Source organism: Thalassophryne amazonica, chromosome 2 (genome assembly GCF_902500255.1).
Source record: "Thalassophryne amazonica chromosome 2, fThaAma1.1, whole genome shotgun sequence".
NCBI lineage: Eukaryota > Metazoa > Chordata > Actinopteri > Batrachoidiformes > Batrachoididae > Thalassophryne > Thalassophryne amazonica.
Genome location: NC_047104.1, coordinates 62,433,473 through 62,450,473, shown reverse-complemented (window position 1 = coordinate 62,450,473; position 17,001 = coordinate 62,433,473). Strand labels below are relative to the sequence as shown.

Below are 17,001 nucleotides of genomic sequence, written 5' to 3'. Positions count from 1 at the left end.
GCCTCGGTTTGGAATTACACTCCAAAACCCATTCTGTTTGAAAGAACGCATCTTCAACTATTAGGTGTTTAAAAAGCTAAGTTCACTTTTTCCTTTTTTTTTTTGCCAAAGACAGTGAAATTTATATTAACCCTCTGGGGTCGATGTACACGTCTTCATGTTCCTATGAATAGATCAGCAAAAGAATGTCCCAGAGATATTTGAAAAACTTTCTGAAACTACAGAATGTCACCTCTTGTTTCAATCCCTGTTGTTATTGTGCTGCCTTGGTGTCTGCTCTGTTCCCTCTCCCTTCTTGTTTCTCCAGGCGCCATGTCACAGAGATGATTCTGCACACCTGCCTGCAATCATCATCAGCTGTATTTAAACCCCAGTCCTGCCTCTTCACACTTCCCAGAAACTCAGCTTTGTTTGCGTGCTACTTGGCCTCAATTTATCTCTGATGTACTATTCTGATTCCTCACACTCTGGTTCACTGACTCTTTTCTCTCTGTGTCCTCAGCATTCCTGTTTGCAGTCAGCTCCGTCGCGGCCTCCTGGTTGTGGTTCAGTCATTTTACACCATCTGGTTTGGGAACTTACTCCATCCATCAATTCGGCATCTCTTTCCTCCAGTGTTGTCCTCCTCGGATTTGTACATTTATCAATTCAAATTTGTTGGCAAAATAAAATAGCTTTTTTCTCTTCATATTGGCTCACTGCGTTTTGGGTCCTAATCTCTGTCTCTGGTTTAACCACAACAGTTGTACATTCCATCCAGAAAGTATTCACCGCGCTTCACTCTTTCCACATTTTGTTATGTTACAGCCTTATTCCAAAACAGAGTAAATACTTTTTTGCCTCAAAATTCTACTCACAACAACCCACAATGACAACATAAAAAAAGTTTTATTTTAAATTTTTGCTCATTTATTAAAAGTAAAAAAACAAAAAAAAAAACAAGAAATCACTTATAATTACAGCCTAAAGCCTTCTTGAATATGACGCCACAAGCTTGGGGCGCCTATCTTTGGGCAGTTTTGCCCATTCCTCTTTGCAGCACCTCTCAAGCTCCATCAGGTTGAATGGGGAGCATCGGTGCACAGCTGCTTTCAGATCTCTCCAGAGATGTTCAATTGTATTCAGGTCTGGGCTCTGGCTGGACCACTCAAGGACATTCACAGAGTTGTCCGGAAGCCAATTCTTTCATCTCTTGGCTGTGTGTTTAGGGTCACTGTCCTGCTGAAAGAAGAACTGTCACCCCAGTCTGAGGTCAAGAGCGCTCTGCAGCAGGTTTTCATCCAGGATGTTTCTGTACATTGCTGCATTCATTTTTCCTCAATCCTGACTAGTCTCCCAGTTCCTGCCACTAAAAAACATCCCCACCACATGATGCTGCCACCACGTTTCACTGTAGGGATGGTGCCTGGTTTCCTTCAAATATAGCGCCTGGCCATCATGCCAAAGAGTTCTTTCTTTGGCTCATCAGACCAGAGAATTTTGTTTCTCACTGTCTGAGAGTCCTACAGGTGCCTTTTGGCAAACACCAGGTGGGCTGCCGTGTGCCTTTTACTAAGGAGTGGCTTTCAGCTGGCCCATTCTACCATACAGACCCGATTGGTGGATTGCTGCAGAGATAGTTGTTCTTCTGAAAGGTTCTCCTCTCTCCACAAAGGAATGCTGGAGCACTGACAGTGAAGAAGGGGTTCTTGGACACCTCCCTGACTAAGGCCCTTTTCACCTGATTACTCAGTTTAGATGGGCGGCCAGCTGTAGAAAGAGTCCTGGTGGATCCGAACGTGTTCCATTTATGGATGATGGAGGCCACTGTGCTCATTGGGACTTTCAAAGCAACAGAAATGTTTCTGTGATCTTCTCCAGGTATGTACCTCGAGACAATTCTGTCTTGGAGGTCTACAGACCGTTCCTTTTTCCTTTGACTTCATGCTTGGTTTGTGCTCTGACATGCACTGTCAACTGTGCGACCTTATATGTAGACAGGTGTATGCCTTTCCAAATCATGTCCAATCAACTGATTTTACCCCAGGTGGACTCCAATTAAGCTGCAGAAACATCTCAAGGATGATCAGCAGAAACAGGATGCACCTGAGTGAAATTTTGAGCTTCATGGCAAAGGCTGCGAATACTTATGGACACGTGATTTCTTTGTTTTTTTTATGTTTAATACATTTGCAAAAAACAACAAAAAAAACAAAACAAAACAATAAAACCCCCAAAAAACAATAACAACAACAACAAAAAAACCCAACAAAAAAAACATTTTTTCACATTGTCATTATGGGGTATTGTGTGTAGAATTTTGAGGGGAAAAAAAATCAATTTCATCAGTTTTGGAATAAAGCTGTAAAATAACAAAATGTGGAAAAAGTGAAGCGCTGTGAATACCTTCCAGATGCACTGTACATGAACTTTGCCTCACAGTCATTCCTAGAGCCCAAAGAAGGTCACATGGGTCTCTTTCTCTCTCTGCTTACTGCTGCAAAACGCTGCATTCAGAGTGCATTGTCGCTCTCTTCAAGTGTCAGATGAATTCACACTTCCACTTAACCCTCATAAATGTTACAAAATGGTCCTGTCAGCCTGAAAACACATTTTAAACTTTATTTAGTCCTGCAGACAAAGCATGCTGTTGTTAAAAAATAAAACCACATGGATGGGATATTTTTAAGATATACAACCTTCCCATCCACCCAACAGAGGAAATGGGCATTTTTTTTGTGAGCGACTTTCCACTTTTCATCCAATGATGGATATTTATGGACATTTCTGGAGAGAATGGAGATAGAAAACATCTAGTTGGAAATGGTGGGTGAGTTTATTTTACATTTATTTTCCATCAATATACAATTTTCTTCATATATTATATACATTTTTTGAGCCAAAGGTGTGGGTGAACCCATTTCAACCACCAAAATAGTTCATCCAAATGCAGTGGTGGTTTTTGATACCTTGCAGGGCGTTTTGCCCTGGACAGCATTTATGGAGGGGCGGCATGGTGGGGATGAGCACTTGAAAAAAAACCATGTCCACCGCAAAATGGTTTTCTTGTCAGTGTGTGTAGAATTGGCAAATTGGTGCCCCCTGCAGGCAGCTGCAGGCACCCCTGCTTGCTGAAGCAGTGAGGGGGTGGTTTGTGGGCTAACGTCAGTGACGCCTCGACTTTCTTCCAAATAATGCACATCTCATTCACAAAATTATAAATACAGGCTTATAATTCCAACATGTTTTTCTGAATTGTGTGACATGTACTGCTGCACACAGAGAGGATTCAGCTTTATCCCAAATTGGGCGCAGCCAAATTCTCTCTGTGTGCGGCAGGAAACCGTGGACAGGCGCTGTCCTCCTGTGCACTCTGCTCCACTTTGGCTGTGTCCACTTAGGACATAGCACATCACAGAACTCTGAGCCACATTTCTCTGTGGATCAAACACAACAAACAAGGCAGGCAGCCAGTTTATGAAAGGAAAGGCATTTGAAAGCAGACAGACAGGGTGTAAGATTAATAGAGGGGCTTCATTGAACATGTGCAAATTGTATGTAAGACAACAGGATCTTAATAATTAATTAAACAGCTGCATGAAGAACACAAGGCTCATACAGCCGAGGGTATTTAAGCATTGCGTTATATTTAGCATTTAAGAGTGACGGACACACATTTCAAGTGTTTAATCTATTTGACTATACAGTGGAACCTCGACATATGAGCGAATCAACATACAGGCTTTTTTGAAATACAAGCCGTCGCTCGGTCCATATTTTTGTTTGGAATATGAGCGGAAATCTGAGTTACGAGTCGCGCTTCGGGATGCCACCGGAGCAAAAAGGAAAATGGAGAGAAGAAGGAGGAGAAGCTTCAAGTGTGGACGTTAAGGCAGCGGAAGAATACGTCACACGTTTTGCTGCACTTGTTGCGAAGGAAGGCTATGGCCTGCAACAAGTGTTTAACTGTGATAAGTGGTTTGGGGACGTTTTACAAGGCTGGAACGGATTCAAATTATTTTAATTATTTTCAATGTGGAAAATGTGTTTGAAATATGAGCAGTTTGGCTTATGAGCTTGGTCACAGAACGAATTAAACTTATATGTCAAGGCTCCACTGTACATAGTTAAACTGGGCTATATGCCAGAAAGTAACTGTTCGAGAAGAGTTCAAGAGTTCTTTGTTGTTGTGACTCCTGAAAGTTTGAAGGAAACTTTTTTCTGAGATTCTCTTTATGATCTTGTGAAGTGCTGATTGTGATGTTCTAAAAAGAAAACAAATTAACTGTTCATATGTTAAATTAAGCAGTTATTGAAATTAAAACAAAATAAGTTGTGAGGATTCTGAATGTTTTCACTATCTGCACATAAGCCTTTTAAAAGGTGCCACTCACAGTAAAATATTTCAAAACACATGTCAAGTGTTTTCCAATTTCTTTTTTGTCAATAAAGTAAGTCCCTTCGGCTGCTTCTTTGTTTTCACTCACAGTGGCCACAGTAGGTCGGAGGTGGAACTGCATGTTGGTTTAACACCAGATGCCCTTCCTGACACAACTCCACATTACATGGAGAAACAGACAGTAGTAAGGTTTGAATCAGGAACCTTCTGCATTGAAAGCAAGTGCACTAACCACTTGTTCACCACCCCTGAATTTCATTTTTGTCAATACATGAACGAAAATATTGAAATGTTCATTTTTTTTCAAGGAAGCCCAAGCAGACATGAACAATATAAAATGATAAAGCGATATAGATTGTGATAGTACTGGCAAGAAATTAAAAATACTTTCACCCCCGCCCATCTCTAGTGAGCACATTTCAAATATGCAAACAGTAAAATGTTGGGAAAACATGTTTTAAGTTGTTCCTAAAGAGATAATGAACAGTTTCCAGAGATGTGTGGTGCCCTGCTGCCTGCCTGGTGGCCGGTGGCAGCAGATCTTACCCATGCTGTTGTCACTGTGGTTGTAGTAGGCCAGCGTTTGGTGCTGTACCCACTGTGATGGAACCCCAAAGCCGATGCCTGTGCCAGCAGCGATCCTCATTTGGTAGGCCTGGTTGGGCTGCAGTTCTCTCAGGGTAAACTGTGTCTCGTTACTGCCCACCTCCACAGAGAAAACATTGTCCACTGTGGGAACATACACATCTTACAGTATGTGATCACCACTAATGGACTCAGTAAGATGAGGTTCTAAAAGTTGTATTTAGCAAAAGATACACGGTGGTATTTTAGTGGGGCAAAAAAGTATTTAGTCAGTCCCTGATTGTGCAAGTTCTACTACTTAGAAAGATGAGAGAGGTCTGTAATTTTCATCATAGGTACACTTCAACTGTGAGAGACAAAATGAGAAAAAAAAATCCAGGAAACCACATTGTAGGATTTTTAAAGAATTTATTTGTAAATTATGGTGGAAAATAAGCATTTGGTCAATAACTAAAGTTCAACTCAATACTTTGTAACATAATCTTTGTTGGCAATCACAGAGGTCAAACATTTCCTGTAAGTCTTCAACAGGTTTGCACACACTGTAGCTGGTATTTTGGCCCATTCCTCCATGCAGATCTCCTCTAGAGCAGTAATGTTTTGGGGATGTTGCTGGGCAGCATGGACTTTCAACTCCCTACACAAATTTTCTATGGGGTTGAGGTCTGGAGACTGGCTTGGCCACTCCAGGACCTTGAAATGCTTTTTACGGACCCACTCCTTCATTGCCTGAGCGGTGTGTTTGGCATCATTGTCATGCTGTAAGACCCAGCCATGTTGCATCTTCAATGCTATCATTGATGGAAGGAGGTTTTGGCTTAAAATATCATAATACATGACCCCGTTCATTCTTCCCTTAACAAGGATAAGTCATCCTGTCCCCTTTGCAGAAAAACAGCCCCGAAGCATGATGTTTCCAGTAGATATGGTGTTCTTGGAATGCAACTCAGTATTCTTCTTCCTCCAAACACGACGAGTTGAGTTTTTACCAAAATGTTCTATTTTGGTGTCATCTGACCACATGATATTATCCCACTTTTCTTCTGGATCATCCATATACTCACTGGCAAACTTCAGACAGGGCTGGACATGTACTGGGGGACACGCCTGGCACTGCAGGATTTGAGTCCCTTTCTGCGTAATGTGCAGCCTTTGTTACTTTGGTCCCAGCTCTCTGCAGGTCATTCATCAGGTCCTCTGTGTAGTTCTGGGATTTCTGTTCACCATTCTCATTATAATTTTGACCCCACAGGATGACATCTTGAGTGGAGCCCCAGATCGAGGGAGATTATCAATGGTCTTGTATGTCTTCCATTTTCTTACAATTGCTCCCACAGTTGATTTATTCACACCAACCTGCTTGACGATTGTAGATTCACTCTTCCCAGGCTGGTGCACATCTACAATTTTCTTCCTGGTGTCCTTCAACAACTCTTTGGTCTTGGCCGTGGTTGAGTTTGGAGTCTGACTGTTTGAGGCTGTGGATAGGTGTCTTTTACACAGATAATGAGTTCCAACAGATGCCATTAATACAGGTAACAGGTGGAGGACAGAAGAGCTTCTTAAAGAAGACGTTACAGGTCTGTGAGAGCCAGAAATCTTGCTTGTTTGTGGGTGACCAAATACTTATTTTCCACCATAATTTACAAATAAATTCTTTAAAAATCCTATAATGTGATTTTCTGGATTTTTTTTCTCATTTTGCCTCTCATAGTTGAGGTGTACCTATGTTGAAAATTACAGACCTCTCTCATCTTTCTAAGTAGGAGAACTTGCACAATCAGGGGCTGACTAAATACTTTTTTACCCCACTGTATCACTTGGAATTCAGTTACTCAACTCTCAATGATTCCTGCAGTTAATCATCTCAACTGCTGTGTGTCGAGGGCACCTTGTTGAGAAAATGACTCAATCGTATAGTTCATTGCACAACACCTGAGCAATACCGTATGTCCTCACTGCTGTTGAATTAGATGCTATTTCAGTCTGTTGTTTAATTTGAAAGTTGTTACACGGCCAAGGATGGAATAAAATCACTGGCATTGATTTGTCTGTCTGTCTGTTAGCAGGATTACGTCAAAACTACTGCACGGATTTTGATGAAATTTTCACCACAGACAGATATTAGCCCATGGAAGACTCCATTAAATTTTGGAGGTGATCTGGATCCAGAATCAAGATTTCCCTTTATATAGACTTTGAAGGATTATGTCAAACTACTTCAGGAATTCTCACCACATTTGCACCACAGATAGATAATGGGGGATGGAAGACTCCACTGAATTTTGGAAGTGATCTGGATCCGGATCCAGATTCTGGGTCAAGCTTTCCCTTTATATAGGCTCTGAAGGATGATGTCAAAACGTCTTCACAGATTCTCACCAAATTTGCACCACAGATATATATTAGGGCATGGAAGACTCCACTGAATTTTGGAGGTGATCCAGATCCGGATTGGCGGACGTCAGAAATCTCTGTTTGCTTTTGTTACCTCCGCCAAGGAGGTTATGTCTTCGGTCGCATTTGTTTGTCTGTCTGTCTGTTTGTCAGCAGGATAACTCAAAATGTATTGAACAGATTTTGATGAAATTTTGTGGAGTGGTTGGAAATGACAAGAGGAACAAGTGATTAAATTTTAGTGGTGATCCGGATCACGATCCGGATCCAGGAATTTTTTAAAGGATTCTTCACCATTGCGGGATAGGGGGAATTTTAACATTCTAGTTTCTAACTCCACAAAACAAGGTAGAAAGGCTTGAAAAAAAATTAGGGTGTAACATAGTCAAACGTTCTATCAAACAACAAAGTTTGGTGTTGATCAGATCCGGATTTTGGATCTGGTGATCCAGAAAATGCAAAAATATAGGGAAAATAGAAAATGTGTCAGTGTGAGGTGACAAATGAAGCTAGAGATGCACAACTAACACCAAATTGTAGCTGAATCTGTACTGATTCAGTAAGGTGTCATCAGATTTGATGTAGCTTCAAATGTTATGGAGCTAGATCCAGAAGAAAACCTCCATTACATAAAAAATCATTTTATACAATAACCTTTGAACTAATAAAGACATAAAAGTGATTCCAAGTTCTAGTGGTGTGTTTTCATGGTCAAGGATGTCAAATATAAAGGAAAGAAAAGTGTATGTATCATAGTTTTGGTTGTAAGACTGAATTGTTGAATAGATCACTGTGCCAAGGAGGGAATCTCTTTAGGGTCAGTGACCCTATGGCCTTGTTTAGAGAAGTGTTTCATAAATGTTAAAAAATTCATATATTTGCAGTTTAGTTGAATAATAAATTGAATTTTGTCTCTATTTGTTTTTGTCTATAAGCACATGCAATATCAATATCAGTGCTCAGATGACAGTAGCTTCTGGGAAAGGTGCAAGTTGCAATAAACTGTGATGCCAAGCGCTAAGGATACATGCTATCCAGTCACAGCAGATGAAACTTTTTTTTACTACTGAGCAAACATCGTTAGACTTTTATAGGTTGAATGATACCACGGCGTGTAGATGTTATGGCGTCAGGGACCCCATGGCCTTGGCGGAGGTTTGCACTCTCTGAGTGCTTCTAGTTTGGAATGTATTTACAATTTCTTGTCAGTGATGACAAGCGGTGTTTACTCACCCAGATCCAGAGAGCTGTACTCAATGCGGTAGCGAGTCACAGCTCCTCGACTGTGCTGGGAGGACAACGGGTGCCACATCAGCCTGATGTCTGTGGGGGAGATGCTAGCCACAGACAGCTGAGGAGGTGCACTTGGCACTGCAGGAGTAAAGAAAAATCAATTCTGTAGATATTCGCATGGTCATGCAGATATTTTAGTCACTGCATAGTTTTGTAAGAAGACACACTCAAACATCAAGTGTTGGCTTGATCACTTTGATATATGAAATAGCAGATATTCATTGAAGTATGTCTTTTGATTTCTGATGCTATATATGTAAATAAAACAACTTATCCATGCTACCATAGTGGGATTTGGGGTAAATAAAATATGAGCAGTTCTGCTTTCAAAATGTAAATCTGGAAGGTTTATAATTCACAACTGTAAGTTGTGCTTGTCATCAGAAATGCATTCCTTCTGTTGAAGCTTCGTATCTTAAAACTGTAGAACTGTAAAACTCTCAAATTTGAAAGTTTTACACATTAACACTGGGAGATCAAAGCAATGCCTGCCAATAAATCATGCATTTCTGACATTTATAAATACTTTTTAGGGCCCGAGTAGGCAACGTCCTACAAGGACCCTATTGTAATTGCGCTGTTTATTATTATTATTATTATTATTTATTATTATTAGTGCCCGAGTAGGCAACATCCTACGAGGACACTATTGTAATTGCGCTCTTTATTATTATTATTATTATTTATTATTATTATTATTATTATTCTCACTCTTGAAATCGAAATTTCGGCATCTTCCCATGCTCAAAAACTCACCAAGCTTTCCAAACTCATCCACCCAGCCCCTCTGTTTGTACACTGAGCGCCCCCTAGTGGATGAACAATCAACATATCATAACTCCTTGATGCATTGTGTGATTTGTTAAAAATTTTAACTGTGTGATGAGTGGTTGCCCCTGCATGCACATGCCCACATGTGGTCACAAGGGCACCCACTGGCCTGGGTAGGCGGTCGCGCGGAACGAGGGCCCGTATATGACTGCTTGCAGTCCTAGTTATTATTATTATTATTATTGCCACTTTTGAAATCGAAATTTCAGCCTCTTCCCATTCTCAAAAACTCACCAAACTTTCCAAAGTCGTCCGGCCGGATCTGAAATTTGGTATTTTGGGGGCATCGCACATTTTCGCAGAAACATCGCGAAATAGCGCCCCCTAGAAATTTTCAAAAACCCCTCCGCATTGGGCTTTTTTCATAGTAGCCTCACGAAATTCGGTACACATATTTACCATGCCAGGCCGCACGAAAAAGTCTCTTACTGTCATGGTGAAATATCGACAGGAAGTCGGCCATTTTGATTTAAAGTTTTGATTTTGAGCAAATTTTTGCCATTTTTGTCCATTTCCACTACATACATTTGAACGAACTCGTCCTAGGGATTTCATCAGATCGACTTCAAATTTGGTCAAAATCATCACAATACAATGGTGATCAAAACTTATCAAAAGATTCTAATTAAGTCAACAGGTGTGGCTGCTAGGGGTTATCAAACTTTGGCGAGCTTTTCGGAGCACGCCATTTCACCATGAACGGCTGTCACGCCCACATACTTCATCGTAGATCCTTCAAACTTGCTGGACATGATGAGGGCTCCGCCCTGAACGTCTACATATCTTAAGTTCCCACTTGCACCATAGCGCCCCCCGGTGGTGGCGGGAAAGGTCCAATTTTTACTTTAAGAGGTCCTGATGTCACATACTTAACCCAAACTTTCCTTTTTGCTAAAGCTTATAGTTAGGGCTGGATCAGGTGACCCTGAACCATCCCTTAGTTATGCTGCTATAGACTTAGACTGCTGGGGGGGTTCCCATGATGCACTGAGTGTTTCTTTCTCTTTTTGCTCTGTATGCACCACTCTGCATTTAATCATTAGTGATTGATCTCTGGTCCCCTCCACAGCATGTCTTTTTCCTGGTTCTCTCCCTCAGCCCCAACCAGTCCCAGCAGAAGACTGCCCCTCCCTGAGCCTGGTTCTGCTGGAGGTTTCTTCCTGTTAAAAGGGAGTTTTTTCTTCCCACTGTCGCCAAGTGCTTGCTCACAGGGGGTCGTTTTGACCGTTGGGGTTTTTCTGTAATTATTGTATGGCTTTTGCCTTACAATATAAAGCGCCTTGGGGCAACTGTTTGTTGTGATTTGGCGCTATATAAATAAAATTGATTTGATTTGATTTTGACACTTCGCCATATGAACATTATACTTAAACAGGTACTGAAGTCACATATTTAACCCCATCAACTTCCTTCCACTTCTAAAACATGCAGAACAACTTGGTGAACGTAGGCGATGATCGTCGTGAAGTTACGAGTAACGGCATCCGTGTGGCGGCGTGCTGAATATTGCCCATTCGCCATGAAATTACGTTCTTCCTTTTGACGGCTTTAATTTTGTCATATCATCATGAAAATTGATACACAGGTCGAGCACGACAACCTCTTACAATTCATAGGGGCGTCGCCCATGGGTGGGGCAAAATGCCTCAATAGCGCTCCCTTGAAACTTTCAAAAACCCCTCCACATAGGGTTTTTTTTGGAGTAGGAACATGAAAATTGGTACACATGTGTGACTTGCATAGACGTACAAAAAAGTCTCTTGCACCATGGGTCTACTCCAAACAGGAAGTAGGCCATTTTTAATTTTGTTCTCATTTTGGCGTGATTTCCACATGTTGTATTTGAACGAACTCCTCCTAGGGATTTTGTCCAATGCACTTCAAATTTCTTCCACATCACCCACAGACGATACTGACCAAAAGTTATCGAAAGCTTTTCTTTATGTTGAAGGGTGTGGCCGCTATGGCGCCGCCATTTTGACCCTTCGCCATGGAACATTATACTTAAACAGGTACTGATGTCACATACTTAACACCATCAACTTCCTTCCACTTCTAAAACATGCAGAACAAGTTGGTGAACATAGGCGATGATCGCCGTGAACTTACGAGTAACGGCTTCTGTGTGGTGGCGTACTGAATATCGCCCCTTCGCCATGAAATTACGTTCTTCCTTTTGACGGCTTTAATTTTGTCATATCATCATGAAAATTAATACACAGGTCAAGCATGACAACCTCCTACAATTCATAGGGGACTTGCCCATGGGCGGGGCAAAGTGTCTCAATAGCGCCCCCTTGAAAATTTCAAAAACTGGTACACGTGTGACTTGCACAGACATACAAAAAAGTCTCTTGCACCATGGGTCTACTCCAAACAGGAAGTCGGCCATTTTGAATTTTCTTCTCATTTTGAAATGATTTGCACATGTTCTATTTGAACGAACTCCTCCTAGGGATGAGTGGTTGCTCCTGTACGCACATGCCCACATCTGGTCACAAGGGAACACACTGCCCTGGGTAGGCGGTCGCACGGAACGAGGGCCCGTATATGACTGCTTGCAGTCCTAGTTATTATTATTATTTATTAGGGCCCGAGTAGGCAACGTCCTACAAGGACCCTATTGTAATTGCGCTGTTTATTATTATTATTATTATTATTTATTATTATTATTATTATTGCCACTTTTGAAGTCAAAATTTCGGCATGTTCCCATGCTCAAAAACTCACCAAACTTTCCAAAGTCGTCCGGCGGGATCCAAAATTCGATATTTTGGGGGCGTCGCACATGGTCGCAGAAAAAAATCACAAAATAGCGCCCCCTAGAAATTTTCAAAAACCCCTCCGCATTGGGCTTTTTTCGTCGTAGCCTCACGAAATTCGGTACACATATTTACCATGCCAGGCCGCACGAAAAAGTCTCTTACTGTCATGGTGAAATATCGACAGGACGTCGGCCATTTTGATTTTAAATTTCGATTTTGAGCAAATTCTTGCCATTTTTGCCCATTTCCACTGCTTACATTTGAACGAATTCGTCCTAGGGATTTCATCCGATCGTCTTCAAATTTGGTCAAAATCATCACAACACAATGGTGAGCAAAAGTTATCAAAAGATTCTAATTAAGTCAAAAGGCGTGGCTGCTAGGGGTCGTCAAACTTTGGCGAGCTTTTCGGAGCATGCCATTTCACTTCGAACGGCTGTCACGCCCACATATGTAATCGTAGAGCCTTCAAAATTGCTGGACATGATGAGGGCGCCGCCCTGAATGTCTACATATCTTAAGTTCCCACCTGCACCATAGCGCCCCCCTGTGGTGGCGGGAAATGTCCTATTTTTACTTTAAGAGGTCCTGATGTCACATACTTAACACAATCAACTTCATTCCACTTCTAAAACATGCAGAACAAGTTGGTGAACATAGGCGATGATCGCCGTGAACTTACAAGTAACGGCTTCTGTGTGGGGCGCACCGAATTTCGCCCCTTCGCCATGAAATTACGTTCTTCGTAATTACGTTCTTCCTTTTGACGGCTTTAATTTTGTCACATCATCATGAAAATTGATACACAGGTCGAGCACGGCAACCTCTTACAATTCATAGGGGCTTCGCCCATGCGCGAGGCAAAATGCCTCAATAGCGCCCCCTTGAAACTTTCAAAAACCCCTCCCCATAGGGGTTTTTTTGGAGTAGGGAGATGAAAATTGGTACACATGTGTGACTTGCATAGACATACAAAAAAGTCTCTTGCACCATGGGTCTACTCTAAACAGGAAGTCGGCCATTTTTAATTTTCTTCTCATTTTGGCATGATTTCCACATGTTGTATTTGAACGAACTCCTCCTAGGGATTTTGTCCAATGCACTTCAAATTTCTTACAGATCACCCAGAGACGATACTGACAAAAAGTTATCGAAAGCTTTTCTGTATGTCGAAGGGTGTGGCCGCTATGGTGCCGCCATTTTGACCCTTCGCCATATGAACATTATACTTAAACAGGTACTGAAGTCACATATTTAACCCCATCAACTTCCTTCCACTTCTAAAACATGCAGAACAACTTGGTGAACGTAGGCGATGATCGCCGTGAAGTTACGAGTAACGGCATCCATGTGGCGGCGTGCTGAATATTGCCCATTCGCCATGAAATTACGTTCTTCCTTTTGACGGCTTTAATTTTGTCATATCATCATGAAATTGAAACACAGGTCAAGCACGACAACCTCTTACAATTCACAGGGGCCTCGCCCATGGGCGGGGCAAAGTGCCTCAATAGCGCCCCTTTGAAAATTTCAAAAAACCCTCCCCATAGGGGTTTTTTTGGAGTAGGGAGATGAAAATTGGTACACATGTGTGATTTGCATAGATATACAAAAAAGTCTCTTGCACCATGAGTCTACTCCAAACAGGAAGTCGGCCATTTTGAAATTTCTTCTCATTTTGAAATGATTTCCACATGTTGTATTTGAACGAACTCCTCCTAGGGATTTTGTCCAATGCACTTCAATTTCTTCCACATCACCACAGACGATACTGACCAAAAGTTATCGAAAGCTTTTCTTTATATCGAAGGGTGTGGCCTCTAAGGCGCCGCCATTTTGACCCTTTGCCATGGAACATCAAGTCATGATAACTCCTTCATGCTTTGCCTGATTGACTTGAAACTTCACATGTATGATGACGGTTGGCCCCTGAACACATCCAGCCCCTCTGTTTGTACACTGAGTGCCCCCAGTGGATGAACAATCAACATGTCATAACTCCTTGATGCATTGTGTGATTTGTTTAAAATTTTAACTGTGTGATGAGTGGTTGCCCCTGCATGCACATGCCCACATGTGATCACAAGGGCACCCAGTGGCCTGGGTAGGCGGTTGCACGGAACGAGGGCCCGTATATGACTGCTTGCAGTCCTAGTTATTATTATTATTATTCTTGCCACTTTTGAAATCGAACTTTCGGCCTCTTCCCATGCTCAAAAACTCACCAAACTTTACAAAGTCGTCCGTCCGGATCGGAAATTCGATATTTTGGGGGCATCGCACATGGTCGCAGAAAAATCGCGAATTAGCGCCCCCTAGAATTTTTCAAAACCCCTCCGCATTGGGCTTTTTTCATCGTAGCCTCACAAAATTCAGTACACATATTTACCATGCCAGGACGCATGAAAAAGTCTCTTACTGTCATGGTGAAATATCGACAGGAAGTCGGCCATTTTGATTTTAAGTTTTGATTTTCAGCAAATTTTTGCCATTTTTGGCCATTTCCACTGCTTACATTTGAACGAACTAACCCTAGGGATTTCATCCGATCGTCTTCAAATTTGGTCAAAATCATCACAACACAATGGTGATCAAAAGTTATCAAAAGATTCTAATTAAGTCAAAAGGCGTGGCTGCTAGGGATCGTCAAACTTTGGCGAGCTTTTCGGAGCACGCCATTTCACTTAGAACGGCTGTCACGCCCACATACTTCATCGTAGATCCTTCAAACTTGCTGGACATGATGAGGGCTCAGCCCTGAACGTCTACATATCTTAAGTTCCCACCTGCGCCATAGCGCCCCCCGGTGGTGGCAGGAAATGTCCTATTTTTACTTTAAGAGGTCCTGATGTCACATACTTAACCCAATCAACTTCATTCCACTTCTAAAACATGCAGAACAAATTGGTGAATGTAGGCGATGAACGCCGTGAAGTTACGAGTAACTGCGTCCATGTGGCGGCGTGACGAATATTGCCCATTCGCCATGAAATTACGTTCTTCCTTTTGACGGCATTAATTTTGTCACATCATCATGAAAATTGATACACAGGTCGAGCACGGCAACCTCTTACAATTCATAGGGGCTTCGCCCATGCGCGAGGCAAAATGCCTCAATAGCGCCCCCTTGAAACTTTCAAAAACCCCTCCCCATAGGGGTTTTTTTGGAGTAGGGAGATGAAAATTGGTACACATGTGTGACTTGCATAGACATACAAAAAAGTCTCTTGCACCATGGGTCTACTCTAAACAGGAAGTCGGCCATTTTTTATTTTCTTCTCATTTTGGCATGATTTCCACATGTTGTATTTGAACGAACTCCTCCTAGGGATTTTGTCCAATGCACTTCAAATTTCTTACAGATCACCCAGAGACGATACTGACAAAAAGTTATCGAAAGCTTTTCTGTATGTCGAAGGGTGTGGCCGCTATGGTGCCGCCATTTTGACCCTTCGCCATATGAACATTATACTTAAACAGGTACTGAAGTCACATATTTAACCCCATCAACTTCCTTCCACTTCTAAAACATGCAGAACAACTTGGTGAACGTAGGCGATGATCGCCGTGAAGTTACGAGTAACGGCATCCATGTGGCGGCGTGCTGAATATTGCCCATTCGCCATGAAATTACGTTCTTCCTTTTGACGGCTTTAATTTTGTCATATCATCATGAAAATTGAAACACAGGTCAAGCACGACAACCTCTTACAATTCATAGGGACATCGCCCGTGGGCGGGGCAAAATCCCTCAATAGTGCCCCCTTGAAACTTTCAAAAAAACCCTCCCCATAGGGGTTTTTTTTTGGAGTAGGGAGATGAAAATTGGTACACATGTGTGACTTGCATAGACGTACAAAAAAGTCTCTTGCACCATGGGTCTACTCCAAACAGGAAGTCAGCCATTTTGAATTTTGTTCTCATTTTGGCGTGATTTCCACATGTTGTATTTGAACGAACTCCTCCTAGGGATTTTGTCCAATGCACTTCAATTTCTTCCACATCACCCACAGACGATACTGACCAAAAGTTATCGAAAGCTTTTCTTTATATCGAAGGGTGTGGCCGCTATGGTGCCGCCATTTTGACCCTTTGCCATGGAACATCAAGTCATGATAACTCCTTCATGCTTTGCCTGATTGACTTGAAACTTCACATGTATGATGACGGTTGACCCCTGAACACACCCAGCCCCTCTGTTTGTACACTGAGCGCCCCCAGTGGATGAACAATCAACATGTCATAACTCCTTGATGCATTGTGTGATTTGTTTAAAATTTTAACTGTGTGATGAGTGGTTGCCCCTGCATGCACATGCCCACATGTGATCACAAGGGCACCCAGTGGCCTGGGTAGGCGGTTGCACGGAACGAGGGCCCGTATATGACTGCTTGCAGTCCTAGTTATTATTATTATTCTTGCCACTTTTGAAATCGAACTTTCGGCCTCTTCCCATGCTCAAAAACTAACCAAACTTTACAAAGTCGTCCGTCTGGATCGGAAATTCGATATTTTGGGGGCGTTGCACATGGTCGCAGAAAAATCGCGAATTAGCGCCCCCTAGAAACTTTCAAAAACCCCTCCGCATTGGGCTTTTTTTCATCGTAGCCTCACAAATTCAGTACACATATTTACCATGCCAGGACGCATGAAAAAGTCTCTTACTGTCATGGTGAAATATCGACAGGAAGTCGGCCATTTTGATTTTAAGTTTCGATTTTGAACAAATTTTTGCCATTTTTGGCCATTTCC

The 17,001-nt window shown here is 42.1% G+C and overlaps 1 protein-coding gene across 1 annotated transcript in view; it reads right to left on the bottom strand.

The window, feature by feature from the left end:
- Positions 1–17,001, bottom strand: part of igdcc4 (immunoglobulin superfamily, DCC subclass, member 4) — a 239,601-nt gene that overhangs the window by 44,539 nt on the left and 178,061 nt on the right. Inside the window, exons 9-10 of the mRNA XM_034186751.1 lie at positions 8,594–8,731; positions 4,925–5,107 (exon numbers count right to left, since the gene is read on the bottom strand). Coding sequence (XP_034042642.1) covers positions 4,925–5,107; positions 8,594–8,731 — 321 coding nt within the window. The remainder of the gene's footprint in view (positions 1–4,924; positions 5,108–8,593; positions 8,732–17,001) is intronic.